At 52.3% G+C, this 16997-nt stretch overlaps 1 protein-coding gene across 1 annotated transcript in view; it reads left to right on the top strand.

Annotated features, from left to right (window-relative positions):
* OTOG (otogelin) overlaps positions 1 to 7481 on the top strand; it is an 86370-nt gene extending 78889 nt beyond the window's left edge. The window contains exons 49-55 of the mRNA XM_064576648.1: positions 857 to 932; positions 1032 to 1210; positions 1981 to 2085; positions 2248 to 2367; positions 3538 to 3583; positions 5951 to 6030; positions 6115 to 7481. Coding sequence (XP_064432718.1) covers positions 857 to 932; positions 1032 to 1210; positions 1981 to 2085; positions 2248 to 2367; positions 3538 to 3583; positions 5951 to 6030; positions 6115 to 6315 — 807 coding nt within the window. The 3' untranslated portion in view covers positions 6316 to 7481. The remainder of the gene's footprint in view (positions 1 to 856; positions 933 to 1031; positions 1211 to 1980; positions 2086 to 2247; positions 2368 to 3537; positions 3584 to 5950; positions 6031 to 6114) is intronic.
* Positions 7482 to 16997: the final 9516 nt, after the last annotated feature.

Here is a 16997-nt window from a genome sequence, read left to right as displayed (position 1 = left end):
TCCGCATTTGCAAAGTGGGCATGCTCAGGCTTCAGCATTGTGGTGAGCAGGTACCACGATGATGATGATGATGGTGGGGGTGGGGTGGGGGGGAAGATGATGATGATGGTGATGAAGCGGCAGCTCATGTTTACTGAGAGCTAACTATATGTCAGGAGCCTTCCTAGGCCTTTTATGTCTATTGTCAAATTAATTCTCATGACAGCCCAACGAGGTTGATTCCATGATGATCTCAGTTATACAAGCAAGGAAACTAAGGTTAAGGTCATGAAGCTGGTAAATCACAGTCAGGATTAGAACCCAGGAAACCTGACTCCAGAGGCCATGCCCTTTGCCACCAGGCCGCACGGCCCCTGAGGGAAGGGAAAATACTTTAAGAAATGCGAAGTTGTGTTTAAAAGTTTTTTCACCATTTTCTGGATTATATATATTCTCCTCACCCCGTCTCCCCCAGCACACATTTCCTCATTTTCTCCCCCTCCCATCCTTCCTCTTCTCCCTTCAACTGATGAAGGAGATGGGTAAATGGTATAAGCCGTGTAGGGTTCTTGGCTGGCAGCCATGCAATGGTCCCTCGTCGAGGTGGCCAGTGAGTGCTTGGGACGAAAGGAGAGCCCTTAGGTCCCGGGAGAGGACGCTGGGGCGTGATCCTCAGTGGGGGAGCCAGGCATTTCTCCCTGGCCGGGGAGTGACTGAGCCGCCCGGGAGCCCAGGGCCCCCAGGCCTGCCAGCCCCCTGCCCGCCCACTGCAAGGAGGCGACTGACAAAGACAAGGGCCCGGGGAGGGGGCGGGCTGCTCCCAAGGGGGGGGCTGGGCTTCTGCACCCCGGGGGCTCACTGCCTCGGCCCCACCCAGTGGGAGAAGTCCCGGCTGGACGAGCAGTTCTTGCACAGCGTGGAGAACGTGTGCGCCTGCGCCAAATACGAGTGCGGTGAGTGGGGCAGGGAAGCCCATGGGGTGGAGCCGGGCTGGGCCGGACGTGGCTGCCCGGCTCTCCCGGTGACGGGGGCCCTCCGGCTCGCCCGTGCAGCCAAGGCCCCCGTGTGCCTGAGCCGCGAGCTGGGGGTGATGCTGCCGGGCCAGACCGTGGTGGAGCTCTCAGCCGACGGCGTGTGCCGCACCTCGCGCTGCACTCACGTGCTCGACCCCCTTACCAGCTTCTACCAAATCAACACCACGTCTGTGCTGTGTGACGTCCGCTGTGAGGCGGTAGGGGCGGGGCGGGAGGGCGGGGGCCGGGGTCAGGGGGGCTGGCCTGGGGGACCCTGGGTGATCCCGGACTCGGAGGAGCCTCAAGCTTTCTAGACACTTCTGAAGAGTAGGCCTGGGGGGAGGGGCCCTTCAGAGAACCCTGTGGAAGGGGCTAAGCTCGGGCTGGGTTGGGAGAGGCCAGGAGGGGAACAGCAAGAGTGCGGGTCTGGCCAGGGCAGGCATCTCACGGAGAGGACACGTACTGCTGAGGCACCTGCTTATGGCTGGCACAGTCTCTGTTGCTCTGTGTGTGTGTTGCTACCCTTTGTTGAGCACTTCTGCATGCCCAGTATCTAGGAGAGTGACTGGCTTCTAGTAAAAGCTAATGAGGGTAGGGGCTGGAATTATTCCCATTTGTCAAATGAGAAAGCTGAGGCTTAGGGAGGTGCAGTCGTTTGTCCAAACTCCCACAGGCACTGGGCCTCAGATTGAGGTCTATGTACAACCAGAACGAGCACCCTTAATCACCAGCAATGCTACCTCTGAAAGGGGTGGAAATGCTCTTCGTCCGCGGGGGTTGGGTCTAGGAATTGCTGTGGAGGAGGCTTAAGGAAGAAGTAAGGTTGACCTTCCTGCCTGAGATGGGAGGCTGGGAGCTCCCTTTCTGGGCGGGGGGCGGGGGGATTCTTCTCTGGGCTTTGGGCTCAGAGACCTCAGACAGTAGGAAAGGCAGGAGGGTGGAGGTGGGCACATGGCCGAGGCCCCTCCCGTCCTGCCCTGTCCTGCAGAACCAGGAGTACGAGCACCCACGGGACCTGGCGGCCTGCTGTGGCTCCTGCAGGAACGTGTCCTGCCTCTTCACTTTCCCCAACGGCACCACCTCCCTGTTCTTGGTAGGCAGCCCCCTAGCCACCCACCCGCGGAGGCGTGCCGGGGGGCGGCCAGGGCTCAGGGCAGTGCGGGTCCTGGGCTGCGCCCGTGCTCGGAGCCGTGCCCCCTCAGTTCCCTCGGGCCACCGGCCACGAGCCCCCCTCGCCCACCTCTGTGCTCTCTAGCCTGGGGCGTCCTGGGTCGCAGACTGTGCCCACTACCACTGCAGCAACACGCCCCTGGGCGCCGTGCTCGTCCGCTCACCCATCAGCTGCCCCCCGCTCAACGAGACCGAGTGCGCCAAGGTCAGTGCCAGCCCCGCCTGCCACGGCAGGGCCTGAAGCCAGGGGTATCGGCCGTCTTCCTGGCGGGGGCGGGGGTCCTGCGTGCAGGGAGGAGGGAGGAGGGGTTCCCTGAGCCCTACGTGCCCTGCCTCCCCAGCGCCACATCTCTCCGTGTGGTCCTGCTCCGGCCACATCGCGCAGCACGTCCGCACACATCACTCAGCCGCGCACAGATGTACGCGGACGTCCATCCTCACATACACACCAGCACGGACAGTCAGTCCCTCACACGCACCACACAGCGCGCGGGGCCGTTAACACCTCGGCCTGCCAGAGCACACACCACGCTCCGTCACACCCTGGGGCACACGCAGCACACCGATGCCCAGTTCAGGCCTGGGACCGTCTAACGGCCCTGGCACTAAGCAAACAGCACCAGCGGGGACAGCTGTCACTATGGGCAGACCTCACGGGCAAGGATATCCGGAGGCTTGGGTTATTGTTGCATTATTGAAGTTCCTGAGATTAATACTGGACATTGAAAGATTTCTGATCTTACCCAGGAAACAAATACACACATTCCCGGTCATACACACTCACAACACAAAATCTCACGTGTACACACACACGTATATGCTCATAAAATCACGTGCATATACACACACTTATTCACAAAGAACTGTCACATCATTGTTTTATCCATTTCGTAAAAGAGGAGGAGGGCTGTAAGGGATAATCGCCCCCATTTTCAAGGTGGAAAAACTAAGCCCAGAGGAAAGGGGTGACCTATCCAGGGCTGACCCAAATGGGTCAGCCCCAGCACCCCTCCCCTCCCTGACCCTCTGTGCAGGAAGCACCAATGAGAGAACAGGGTGGGGCATGAGGGAAGCTGTCACTGGAAGGATGGGGGGCCCACACCATCTTATCCAGCCTGCAGTCTTACTGGGGCCACAGGCCGCCTTCGTTCCAGTGTCCCAACCAGCCGGGTTAACTCTTGTGGCTCTCCCATGGCCAGCCCAGGGGCCCCTTCTCCCTCTGGCCGGGGCTTGATGGATGGCAAGGCCTGGCGCTCCTCTCCCAGGGCATCACGGGAGAAAAGGAGTCACTCTTGCACTCTTGCTGCCTCTTGCTGGGATCTTGGCTCCTGGCTGGGATGGGCTCTCCCACTCACCTTCTCTCCTCTCCCTCTAGGTTGGGGGCTCAGTGGTACCTTCCTTAGAAGGATGCTGCAGGACATGTGAGTGAGCACGGTGGAGGCCCAGGGGTGAAGGGGGACACCCTTCTGGTTGGGGGACAGGGTATCATGTCAGGGCTCAGAGGGCCAGGTTCCTGGCCTGGCACCTCCAGTGGTGGTTCTTCAGGGGTTATTAGATGAAGGGTAACGCCCCGACCACGGGGCTCATGGCACCAGCAGAGATACGCAGATGGGCAGAGACCATGCTCATGTTCCTATCCCAACAAAAGGCCTCCGCTTCTTGATGGAGACAGGGGACGTCCAGGAGGTCAGTAACTCACCATGTACTCTCCCTCCTCCTGCCCCTGCCAAGACCCCTAGCCCAGAAGTCCCCCAAGTGAATTCTCCCTGTGGTCGGGAGCCCTGTCTTGGAGGTGCCTCCTGGGTGGGATTCAGGCCCCACAGGGTCCCTCACTCAGTCTGAGTGAGAGTTCTGTGCATCTGTCCTCACGCCTGGTCCCTGGAACCTGCAGCCCCAACCACATATGCATGCACGTTCCAGTCAGCTTTAGGACCTTTGCCTACAGGCCTCCCCTCGCCCTAAGGTCCTCAGACTGGCCTTTGGAGGGATGTAGAATTTGGGACCCTTTTATGTCCACCTCACATACTGCAGGAAAGCTGGGCTCAGTGCCTCATTGGCTGATCTCTGACCCAAAACTCAGGTTTCCTGAATATTCATGTGCTCCCATGTGACCTGCGACCCATGTCCCTCTCCCCAGGTTCCCCGGGGACCCTGTTTCCTGTGGTCCCCGTTAGCCCAGCCTCTCCTCCACGGGTTAGTGTCCACTGCCACCCAGGTACTCCTCTCGGAAGCCCACAGGACTGTAGGCATGCAGCTGCGTTGCTGTTCCCAGCAATGTCCCTTCTGCTAGGTGGCCCCAGCTGGTGGTGGGGGGAGGGGCCCCTGCTCCCTGCCTCTGGCAAAGGCCTTTCGGCCAACAGTGCATGCTGGATAGCGAGCCTCACCCCCTGGGCTTGCGTGGGAATGCTTCAGCGGTGCCCACTCTCCCAGAGCCCATCAATGCTCAGTGCTGCCACCGCTTTGCTCCCACTGGTCACTCAGCTGGTCTCTGTCCAGGACCCCAAGGGCCATGGCCAGGGCAGCCCTTGGGCCTCTTGCCTCCTAGAAGCAGAAGGGGAGGAAAATGTGAACTTAGCTCTGGCCAGGAGTCCTCCAGCGGGTATGGTGGGAAACCCACTGTGGTGAGGCCCGGAGACCAGAAGAAAGGATTCCACCCCATTTCCGGCAGGCACTCTGGGGTGACAGAGGGAATCTGTGTATCAGGCCAATATTTATTGAGCATCAGTACGCCAGGCCCTGTTTTAGGCACTGTAGACACAGCGTAGATAAGGCTTCCTGGAGCTGACGTTTTAGTGGGAGAGACAGAGTATTAAGTAAAATATTTAATAAGATGGATCCATCTGGTTTTATGGGGATTGAAACTGAATACAATTTGGGCGGGCCTCATTAAGAAAAAGAATACAGACCTACAAGTCCCATATCAGGGTGTGAAATTGAATATTTATTTAGAATGAGAAAAGAGCTCACAACAAGTTGAGGGAGGGGCTGTTCAAAAGGAGGCCCAAAGCTTCCCTTTCCCCAGCGTAACTACAGGTGCGTCTCTGACGCCTTGGTGATGGTGCCCTGGATAGAAATAAGACAAGGGAGGGGCCAGGGAGGGAGCATGGGGTGGAGGGAGGGAGTTGCAGTTTCAGGCGGGGTGCAGGAGAGGCCTGGGGAGGAGATATTGGAGTCTGTGAGGGCCTGAATGGCCCTGAGATGGCTTGTCTGTGGGAGGCGAGCTCCAGGCAGAGGAAGCTGCCTGCTCATCATTTTCCATTCCTGTGACCACTGAGTGAGGTGGGCGAACCCCTGGCCCTGTCTGAGGGATACGGAAACCCAGTGAGCCTGCTGTGTGCAAGCTTCTGCTAGGGACTGGGGTTTCCATACATTCAGGAAATTGCCGGTTCTTTATCCTAGAAGCCCTCTCAGAGAGGAATGCTGAAGCGGAGAGAGGGGTGGGGACGGAGAGAGGGGTGGGGACGGGGCCAGGGTCAACAACAGGGTGTTAGAGACAGGGGGGCTGGGCGGGGGAGGCCGCCTGCCTGGTCTCCAAATCTTCCTCTTCCTTAGCCCAGACCCCTGAAGCCATCCAGACCTCATTCCCTGTCTCCCCTGCCTTCACCACGTCCCCGTCTTTCCAGGGCACTGAGTGAAAGGCTTTCTCCTCGCTGGGGAGGGGCTCTAATTCTTGGGCACTAACACCAGCACAAAGACCCCCGAGCCTGACACTAGCTGCCCCAGTCTGGCGCATCCTGCCGCCCCCTGCTAGCACTTCTCAGCCACAGCTGCCCCCCCCGCCCCCCCAGGTAAAGAGGATGGGCGTTCCTGCAAGAAGGTGACCATCCGGATGACCATCCGAAAGAATGAATGCAGGAGCAACACCCCCGTGAGTGGCGCCCGCGTGGCGGCGGGACAGGGGGCTTCGCGGGCTGGGCTACACAGTCTGCCTCACCCGCCTGCCCACCTCCAGGTGAACCTGGTGTCCTGCGATGGGAGGTGCCCGTCCGCCAGCATCTACAACTATAACATCAACACCTATGCCCGCTTCTGCAAGTGCTGCCGGGAGGTGGGTCTGCAGCGGCGCTCCGTGCAGCTCTTCTGTGCCACCAACGCCACCTGGGTGCCCTACACCGTGCAGGAGCCCACCGACTGTGCCTGCCAGTGGTCCTGAGAGCTGGGGGCCACCCCTGCCGCCCCCACCTTCTGCTTCCAGTTGGTGTGCCAGGCCGACGGGCCCAGGGGGCGCCGCAGGTGTGGAGAGCTGGGAGTGACAGGCAGAGGCCCAGAGAGTGACTAGAAAGGGCCACACCTGCCCATCCTGGCTTCTTCTCTGGCCTCTGCCTCCCGCATACACAGGAAAGTGCCACACCTGCGGGCCCAGGGAACTCCACTCTGTCCTTGGCCGAGGTCTGGAATGGGCCCTAGGCCTGACTCTGGCTGCAGGGGGAGGGGGTGAGAGCTTTCCTGGGAAGCCAGGACCAGAGCTAGACTCAAGACCACGTGCAGGGCCAGGATGGGGTGGCCCATTCCTTTTTGGCCCTTTCTACCCCGGGAGAACCACAGACACAGTAAAGGGAAGGGAGGCCTTAATTTCAACACATAGGCAGGAGGACTTCCCAGAAGCAAAGAGGGTGGGTTCCCAGGTCCTTTCACCAATGTCTGTGAGGTCAGGCCCAGAACCGGTGAGTGGGTTCAGTGACCTCGAGTCCCCAAGAGGGATGCCCTGGTATTCTGTCGTTGACCTTGCGGTTCAGGAAAGGATTTAGGGGAACAGACCTGTTCTTCCTGGCAGGTGAGCTGGCTCCTGTGAGGTGGGGGCAGGAGCCCCCAAGGGCCCTTGGTTTTTCATGGTACCTTCAGCCTGGAAGGGCAGCGCCTGGCTTTGCAATGTGCCTTTTCTCCAAGGACATAGAGTTGATCTCTAGAGGGGCCTGCGTGTGTTTTGTGGCTCAGCCAATTCCTAGCTCTCTGCTTCGTGGGACTGTTTAGCAGGAGACCATCTGTCAGTAGAAAATGCAGGCCCTACACACGTACAACGGGTCTCCCAGCATTTGTCAGAGCCTTGTCTCTGAACCAGAGTGTTCTTCTTAAAGCCAGGGCTAGGGTCCCCTTCACACCCCCCTCTGCAAGTCACCTCCCATGCCACTTTGTGCTGCTGGTCCAAAGGGCATGGACATGAGGTTATTCAGGCCCCAGCACCGCCCTGATATGTCTGGGGATGTGGAGCTGCCCTAGTGTCCCTAGGGTTGGGGTTAGAGGCCTGTGCCAGGATGGTCCCCAGCTGTTCCTACAGCCTCTTTGTTCTTGTATCTGTATTCTGGTTCTGTATCTAATAAACCACGGAAAGACACCAGGCCTCTGAGCATCTCTGAGGGTGCCGGTCTGCTTTGAACCTGAAGGAATTTCAGCTGTGAAGAGAAGACCCTATTTAATGGCCCTGAAGGTCACTCCAACTTCTCCTGGCCCACCTGCCCCCAGCACTGTGCCCCTCCCCCCCACCTCAGCACTGCCCCCAGCTTGTTGGAACTGAGCTGACAGGAGACTGGCTCCCAAGGGAAGGGGTGGGAGGAAAGACGAGGACATGAGGAGCTGGGGAGCTAGCGCCCCAGTGGGGGGCCTCAGTTTGGAAAGGTGGCCTCAGGCTTTCAGATGACTGTTCATCTCCTGCCTGTCACTGACCACCCAGCTTTGTAGACTTGGCCCTCCTGGGCTCCAGCTGGAGGCAGCTTCCCAGCGCCCGCCCCACCCCCACCATGTACTCCCAGGCGACCTCTCTTCTGGTGATCACACCCATCACTGGAATCACAGTGCTCCTGCCTTTTCATCCCTCCTCACCTGCCCTTCCAGCCAGGCATCCCCTCCTGCCTGTTCCTCCTGGAAGCCAACCTCCCACCCCAATCCTCTGGCCAAACATCTCAGTCCTGTTCCCTCAGCTTCCTCCTGGTAGACTCAGACACTGCAGTGAAAGATTAACAAGAAGCAAATCGTCACCCAGCATGATATCCTGCTCTGTGCTATGGAGAAGAAAGGAGACAGTAAGGAATTTAAACCTTGATCAATGTTGCCCAGTTGCCCTCAAAAAGCCAGTACCAGCTTTGTTCATTAAAACTAATTGTTCATTAAAACAATTTGGAGATGGTGATTCACATCAAAAATACCTATACCTTTTGATGAAACTCTCGAATTTCTAGGCAGCTATGATAGGCTGTAGGATGGTCTTCCACATATTCGTGCCAGGAACCTCTGAATAGGAGATTTGACATAGTAAAAAGGACTCTGCAGATGTGAATAAGACTCTTGAGGTGGGGAGGGGATCCTGGATTATCCAGGTGGGCCCAGTGTAATCCCAAGAGTCCTCGTAAGAGGGAGGCAGAGGGGTCAGAGTCAAAGGACATGGAATGACAGATGCTGAGGTTGAAATGCACTTTGAGTTTGGAGGAAGGGGTTACTGGCCAAAGAATTTGGGCAACTTCTAGAAGCTGGGAGAGGCAAGGAATGGATTCTCCCCTGGAGCCTGCAGAAAGAACAGAGGATTGCCCACGCCTTGATTTTAACCCAGTGAAACTGATTTAATACTTCTGACCTCTGAAACTCCAAGAGAATAGATTTGTGTTACTTTAAGCCGTTAAGTTGGTGGTAATTTGTTACAGCAGCTATAGAAAACTAATACGGCATCTAAAGAAGTAATTCATAAAAGGATGCAGGTGCCTGACTGTTTATATAGCATTGTCTTAGTTCTTTTTTTTTTTTTTTTTAAATAGTAACAACTTACATGCCTACAGAGAGGGAAGATTAGATTACCTGGTACAGCAATACCGTTGAAGGTTATAGAGCTGTTTCATATACTGACACAGTGAGCTCTCCAGGATATGTTAAACAAAGAAAGGAAATTGTGTGCCAATTCCCACAGAATGACCCACCTTCTTTATGCACCTATGCAGGGACAAACACACGCACGCGCGCGCGCGCGCGCACACACACACACACCCCAGTCTCATTCCCTTGAAGGGTTTTCAGGCCTGAGGAGGGCCCTTCCTGGCTGTTTGGGCCAGCTGGTTCAATGGCAATGTTGGTCCCAGAACATCCTGTTTGGTTCTGAGGGCCCCAAAGACTGTCACTGTGTACAGGAGGATGAAATGATCACCCCAGAACAGACTCAAGGCTCAAGGGGTATCTGTGGCATCTCCCCCATCCCCACTCTCTTCCTATAACTTACAGCTTGAGGGGACCCTCCAGGCCACACACCGGACAGGTAAGAAAACAGAAACCCAGGACGCAGCCCCTCTGAGAGCTGGTAGCTGAGCTGGGCGGGTGCCCAGCCTGCAGGCCCCCCGTGACATCTTTGCAAACACGAGGGTTTTTGAGCCCCAGAACCATCCCATTTTCCGTGCTTCGGGCTCAAGTTCCCGCCCCGATTTTCTGGGCTTAATCTTCTTCCTGTGGAAATCAATAAGGACATTGTGATGGAATGATTCACGTTCAAGGTCAGGCCAGAGCAAATTGGAGGCGACATGCTGATTTTACCGCCCTCATGGAGTGGAGAGCCAATCCTGCTCACAGACCCCTTAACCCTTTCCTCACCGCTCCCAGCAGCTGGGTCAGCACCTGCCCGGCACCAGCCTCCTCCCCCAGCACCTTCGCCCCGGTGGGGCCCTTACTTTTACATCTCCCCAAGGCTCTGACCACACGGCCTTGGAGCCTCACAGGGCTCCTGGTGATTTGGGGAAGGCAGATGGCAATCATAGCCCTGAACCAAAGAGGAGCGATTTCAAGTTGAAGGTCAGATGCGACTTGTATAAGTTCAACGGCCACATCCTGCCCCAGGAAATCTCCGTCCCTGAAGCAAGGCTTTCCCCACTTCCAACCCTCTTTTCAGAGTTCTAAGTCCCTCTTCCCTGCTGTCCTGGGCTATCCCACTAGAGGAGGTAGAGGAGAAGGGGGACTAAGTTCCTCATTTTTTTAATGCACAGCAAGTCAGATCTTTTCTGTGGCTCAAACATGGTAGAGATTTATGCCTCCCTCCTATAAAAAAGAACAAAACAAAAACAAACACAGGTGTTTCTGAGTAGCTGGAACCTTGCATCCAAAATGATTCAGGGACCCTGGCTCCTCTGTCTTGAGGGACTACCATCTTCAGCACATGCTCACCTGCACCAAGCCAGCCCCAGGAGGGCTCAGAGCGTGCAGGGAGGTGTTGGGGAAACAGGAATTAAGTGGCTTGCTCTCTTCCACTCACATCCCCGTGGCCAGAAACTGTGTATGTGCCCACAACTAACTGCAAGGGAGGCTGGGAGATGTAGTCCACCTGTGTGCCCAGGATGAAGAGACCTGGGTCTGGAAGATGTCTTCTCAGTGAGGAGGTGGAGACAGTGGGGACAACGCTGAGGAGTTTGGCTGAGTAGGACAGAAGAGAGATAGGGCATGAGGTCAAGGGAAGATTTATTTGTTTGATGGTTTGAGGAAGGCAGTGACTTGACCATATATCCTAGAAGGAGCCAGTGGAGAGAGAAGGGTTTTGCTGGGGGACAGATCAGGGTCTCAGAGGGCCCTTGGCTGGCATGAGGAGGAACAGTGACAGATAAAGGCACCTCTGGCTGGGTGGACCCTGCCTTAGATCTTATTCCTCGTGGGTCCCCAGTGTCTAACGCAGGGACCTGGAAAGTGAGTATGAACATGCCTTTAAGCATAAAAGTGAGGAGCCCGGGCAGTAAGAAGTTAAAGAGGAGAGGGGTGGGCAGATCCGGGGAGCCAGGTGCCCCCCAACATACTGTGGCAGTGCCAGTTAATCCCTTGCAGCAGGCAGGAGGCCTGCACAGCTGTCTCTCCCAAGCTGGAACTGCACACCCAGCCGGCCTTTTGCCCAGAGGTCCTGGCGGCTCAGGGTGGAGGGAAGGGGAGGAGATAGGTGGGCAACATGGTGGGTAACTCATTCTCCAGAGCTGAGCCATTCTGTAGGCTTGCTACTCAGCCCCCACTTGCCGTGAGGACTGACTTCCCTCTGGGCCAGTGTCCTCGCCAGCCAGGGAAAGCCCAAGTGTGTCCCTGCTCCCGCCACACCTCGTCCATTCCTGCGTCTGCGTTTTTGCCTAGAGCCTTTGCCTCATCTGCAATGCCCTTTTCCTCCCGTTCTCTGGGCAGCTCCTGCCTAGTCTTCAGACCAACCTTGAGCTGCAAAACCCCCGCCCACAGCCTCTTTCTCTTTGGTCCCCAGCCCCCCTCGGCCCTGGGTTCCACTTGTCTGGGGTATCACATGCCAGTTCAGCATGATGCTCTGCCCAGGGAAGGGGGACGCAGGCCCAGCTCCTGCATTCATTCATCCTTCACCCACGTTTCATTCACAAAAGAGGAGGAAGCTAAGGCTCAGAGAGGTTAAGCAACTGCACAGCTGGAGAGTGGGGGACTCAGCACGTGAGCCCATACTTGTCTCATTCCAGAATCCACACTCATACTTTCCTTCTCATTGGGAAAAGCATGAAGTGGACTGCTGGGTGCCTAATAGTTACCATCCCAGGCCCCTTCCTCCCAGAGGCCAGAGAGGACGGTGGAAAGAATATGCTAGTCTCTCTTTGGCCAGTTACCAGTTATAGGATGTTGGCAAATGTCAAGCCTCAGTCCCCTGCTGTGAGGAGGGGCGACAGGTTCTACATGCTAGGGTTGGCATGAGTGTCCAGTGAGATCATGGATGGGAACAGGCTGGACAACTGCAGAGTCTGCCACCCTGTGTGAAGCTGCTGGCTGAGCCAGGAGATCTCAGCCCGAGCGGGGCGCGGAGCAGGAGAAAACCTGGAGCCCAGGGCCCCACGGACCCCCAGCCCACCCTCCCTGCAGGAGCTCTCAGGCTCACGACTGAGCCTTTGTGCTGTGGCCAGCCAGCTGTGCGTCCTGCCCCTGTTCCCCCTGAGCTCAGTCACTGTTTATACATGGTTGGAGCTGAGCGAGCAGCGTGCTTGGAGGAAGAGCCTGGATGACAGGGTCCGGCTCTGTCTCTGAACAGCTATGTGATTTATCCTCTCCAAATCTCGGTTTCCTCATCACTACAGTGGAAATGAGAATCCGGCAAAGTGATGGTGAGGATGTTTACAGACAAAGCCCCTGGCCTTCCATAGGCATTTAATGAATGAAGCTATTGTTGCTACTGCGGACAGAAGTTTTAAGGTCATCTTCTTCAAACTCCACATCTCTGGGAGCAGAAACTGACCCTAGAGGGAGACAGTGACTTACCCAAGGTCTCACTGCAAAGTGAGCAATGGCAGAGCCAACACCAGACTCCAAACCCAGTGCTCCTTCCATTGCATCTTCCAGGGAGTTTCCTCCGACTTCCAACCCATACAGGGTCTCCTTCTTTGACCTCACAGCCTCCACTGCCTGAGTCACCCACTGGGCCTTCCAAGGGTTCTGTCTCCTTCGAAGACAGAAGCGTCTTGCTCCTGCCCCAGCCTCCCCAACAGTAGCTATTATGAGGCTGGGTCTTCTGCAAGGTGTTCAGATCCAGCCAGGGATATTCCTGGGGTTCTGGGAGTGTTCCAGGGATGGAGTCCCAGGACGGAAGGAGACAGAAGTAAGAGAGGGAAGGGTTAAAGTGAGGCAGCCGGAGCGGGCAGCCTGCAGACGGCCCAGCCCAGCACTGGGAGGCCTGCACCACTCCATTCCTTTGCAGATCAGTTACAGCCAGCTGTCTCCCTCCCCACCGCCAGCGCCCCTCGGATTAGGCGGGAAAGGACCCCCGGCCTGCAGCCTGCACACGGCCCGTGGGGACCAGCGCCTGCAGCCCACGCCTCCACGACAGCTGCTGAGTGTCAGGAGAGAACATAGATCAGCAGGGTCCTGGCAGAGGTGCCCCTAGCCCCGGCCCTGCCCCCAGCATGTGCAGGAGGGGCCGCCCGATGAGAAAGGGGGTCTGTAAGGGATTTGGGAGGTCCAGGGAAGGGACTGCTCCCCAAAATGCCTCCTCTGCCCATATGGCACTGGGCCTCAAATTCTACCAGCAGACACATGTTAGAAACTTCAGGTCTTTCAAAGACACCAATTAAAAACGACACTTCCCGGCATAGCTGAAATTCTTATGCTCTGCCTGATGAGACTGTCTTGGTAAAATTTACCAGAATTTTATTTTACTTTTACAAAGTATATATGAAGTCCCTCAAAAATGTCTATTTCTTAGGGTGCCTGGATGGTTCAGTTGGTGGAGCATCAGTCTCTTGGTCTCATGTGTTGATCTCAGGCTTGTGAGTTCGAGGCCCACGTTAGGCACGGAGTCCACTTTCAAAAAAATGTCTATTCCTTTGTCTCATTGTTCCACTGAAAACTTTAACTTAAGATAAATTTAACATAAATAGTTGATACTGTGGAAAAATATTCTGGGCTACAGGGGCGCCTGGGTGGCTCAGTTGGTTAAGCATCTGCCTTCAGCTCAGGTCATCATCCCAGGGTCCTGGGATTGAGCCCCGCATCAAGCCCCGCATAGGGCTCCCCACTCAGTGGGGAGTCTGTTTCTCCCTCTTCCTCTGCTCCTCTTCTTGCTCTCTCTCTCACTCTCTCTCAAATAAATAAATAAATAATATCTTTTTAAAAAATGTTGTGGGCTATAGTTTCAAGATAAAAAGACTAATACCATAGATACTCTCAAAATACTCAAAAAAGTCATATGATATGACAAAGAAAATTTAAAGCTAGAAAATATCTGTACCTATATTGAAAAACAGGAAATAGTTCCATCAATAGGCCAGATATATGAAATTTCCGGAAGCTATCAAGCAAATGGGAGATAGCACAGTATATAGGTTGGACAGACCTTCTGGGTCCTAGTCCTGGTTACTTCACTTAGCAGTTCCGTGACCTTGGCAAGTTACTGAACATCTTTGAATTTCAGTTTCCTCAACTGTGAAATTGGAATAATAATTATAATAGTGGTGAGAATCATGTAAAGATTAGAAGAGGTCATGTGTGGGAATATCCTTGTGATCCCACCATCAGAGGAACCAGCATCACCCAATGAATGAATGGCTATGGTGTGTCTCCCCCAGTCACCCACCTACACAGCTGCTGAGAAACCCTACATAATACCAATTCAAATTACTGTAGACCTTTATTATGAATATTATCGGCCAATTAAAGCTCACTAGTTATTTGAAAATGATGGACTACCCCAAAATGATATCCAAGCTGAGATGGTAGGGGAAATACCATCAATTCAAGAAACAGGACGGACATGAACAGTATTCTAATTAACATTCCCAGGATGATTTGTGAGGATATTTAAGTATCTATAAGATAGGAGGCTAATATATAAAAACACAATTAGAAAACAAAAGAGTTTTGTTTTGACCTCACAACATGAACTTACAACAGAGTATCCTGCAATTGCACACCTACCATGCAATTATAAACAATTAGAAAATTGGACAAAACACATGATATCTGTGTTTTCAGACATTGAACAACAGGCAATGCAGGGCTAGGATCCCTAAGAGGAAAGAAAATAAATGCAATGAGTCTTACTAGAAAGCTCCAACTTTCTGCCTACAGGCATTTTCTGGAATAAGGCACAGAGATGGGGAAGCCCCAGCAGAGGGTGATGGTCTCATTGAGTTGAAGAGACAGAGATCACAGCAGGAAGTCTGAGGTAACTGGAATTTGTGTAGCATAGTATCAGAGTAGAGGGAGTTATGTAGAGAAAGAGCTCCAGAAACCTCATAGATTGTCTGTTGCTGAATACAAAGTACACACATGTAGGGCAGAAATCTATAAGGCTGGGCAAAGAACTATTGACCAATTGTAAACTGAGCAATTCCTGAAGCTTAAACAAGGATAAGAGACATTCAAGTTTTTACCAGCCAGAGTGGAGAGACCTCACTGAATGTCCAGGGCATTTAACTGAGCCTCCAGAAAGGGTCATGCCTTAGAAATAGGACTAAACTAGCCCAGAGTAAATCCTACGCCAAACCTGCTCTAATTAAGTTTTGAAACAAGTTTGAAATTGACCTGTTGATATGCAAATAACTTAACTGTAAGATACAACTCTAAATATTCTTAGAAGAAAAAAGGTCCAGATGCTCAACAATGTAATAATAATGTTCAGTCGATTAAAAAAAGTTACTAGACATGCAAGGAACATGGCAACTGTGACTTAAAACAAGGAGAAAAATCAGTCAATAGAAACAGACATAGAAATGACAAAGATGATATTAGCAGACAAGGACTTTAAAATAGCTATTACAAATATGCTCGAGAATGTAGAGAAAAATATTAACATAATGAGAAAAGAAATGGAAGATATTTTAAAGAGGAAAATGGAACTTCTAGAGATGAAAACACAAAATTTTAAATGAAAATAGGATTAACAGATTAGAGACTTCAGAAGAAAACATCAATGAAGTTGAAGACATAAGAGAAACTATCCAAAAGGAATTACAGAGTGAAGAAAAAGGCTGAAAAAATAAATAGAGCCTCAGTGACCTGTAAAATAATGTGAGGAGATCTAAAATCTATGTAATGTAAGGACCAGAAGAGAGAAGGAAAAGAAAAAAGTATCTTAAGAAATAATGGCTAACTCTAGAATATATAGAGAATTCCTCAACTCAACAACAAAGAAGCAAGCAACATACTTTTTAAAAGGGCAAATAACCCAGGCATTTCTCCAAAGAAGATACACAAATGGCCAATAAGCACAAGAAAAAAAATGCATGAATCACTAATGATTAAGGAAAAAAATCAAAAGCACAATGGGACATACTTCACATTCATTAGGATGGCTATTATTAAAAAAAAAAAGTAACAAGTATCGGTGAAGATGTAGAGAACACTTGTGCACTGCTGGTGGGCATGTAAAATGATACAACCACTATGGAAAAAAATATGACAGTTTCTAAAAAAATTAAAAATAGAATTACCATATGATTTAGAAATTCTATTTCTGGATATATATTCCAAAGACTTGAAAGCAGGGGCATAAACAGGTATTTGTACACCCATGTTTATAGGAGCATTATTTACAATCACCAAAATGCAGGAGCAACCGAACTGTCCACTGATGGATGAATGGATAAACAATGTTTTATACACAATGGGATATTATTCAAGCCTTAAAAAGGAAGAAAATTCTAATACATGCTGCCATGTGAATGAATTTAAAGACATAATGCTAAGTGAAACAGTCCAAACACAAAAAGAACAAACAAACACTGTATGATTCCACTTATATGAGATACTTAGAGTAGCTTAGCCTCATGGTCAGTCAATTAGTTCCACAGAGGTTATGCTTAAACATGTCAAAACCTACAGGGCTCCATCCATACTCTGCCTATTAATCTGTATGCGGGTTGATGAGTACACTCAAATTTGCAGTCATAGTACTGACATAAGGATAACATATAAATCAATGGAATAAAATTGAAATCTCAGAATTAAGCCCATACATTATGGTCAATTAATTTTTGACTAGGGTGCCAAGACAGTTCAATGGGAATAGAATAGTTTTAAATAAATGGTGCTGGGATAACTGGATATCTATAATGCAAAACAATGAAGCTGGACCTGTGCTTACACCATACACAAAAATTAACTCCAAATGGATTACAGACCTGAAAAATTCCTGGAGCTTATACAAGGATAGGAGACATTCAAGTTCTTACCAACCAGAGTCAAGAGACCTCACTGAATGTCCAGGGCATTTAACCGAGCCTCCAGAAAGGGTCATGCCTTAGAAATAGGACTAAACTAGCCCAGAGTAAATCCTACACCAAACCTGCTCTAATTAAGTTTTGAAACAAGTTTGAAATTGACTATGTCACGATGCAAATAACTTAACTATAAGATATAACTCTAAATATTCTAAGAAAACTCTGAGAAGAAGGG

Source organism: Mirounga angustirostris, unplaced genomic scaffold (assembly GCF_029215605.1).
Source record: "Mirounga angustirostris isolate CCGP_5_RB_7025 unplaced genomic scaffold, mMirAng1.0.hap1 SCAF_13, whole genome shotgun sequence".
Classification (NCBI taxonomy): domain Eukaryota; kingdom Metazoa; phylum Chordata; class Mammalia; order Carnivora; family Phocidae; genus Mirounga; species Mirounga angustirostris.
This window is presented reverse-complemented; position numbering and strand designations above follow the sequence as displayed.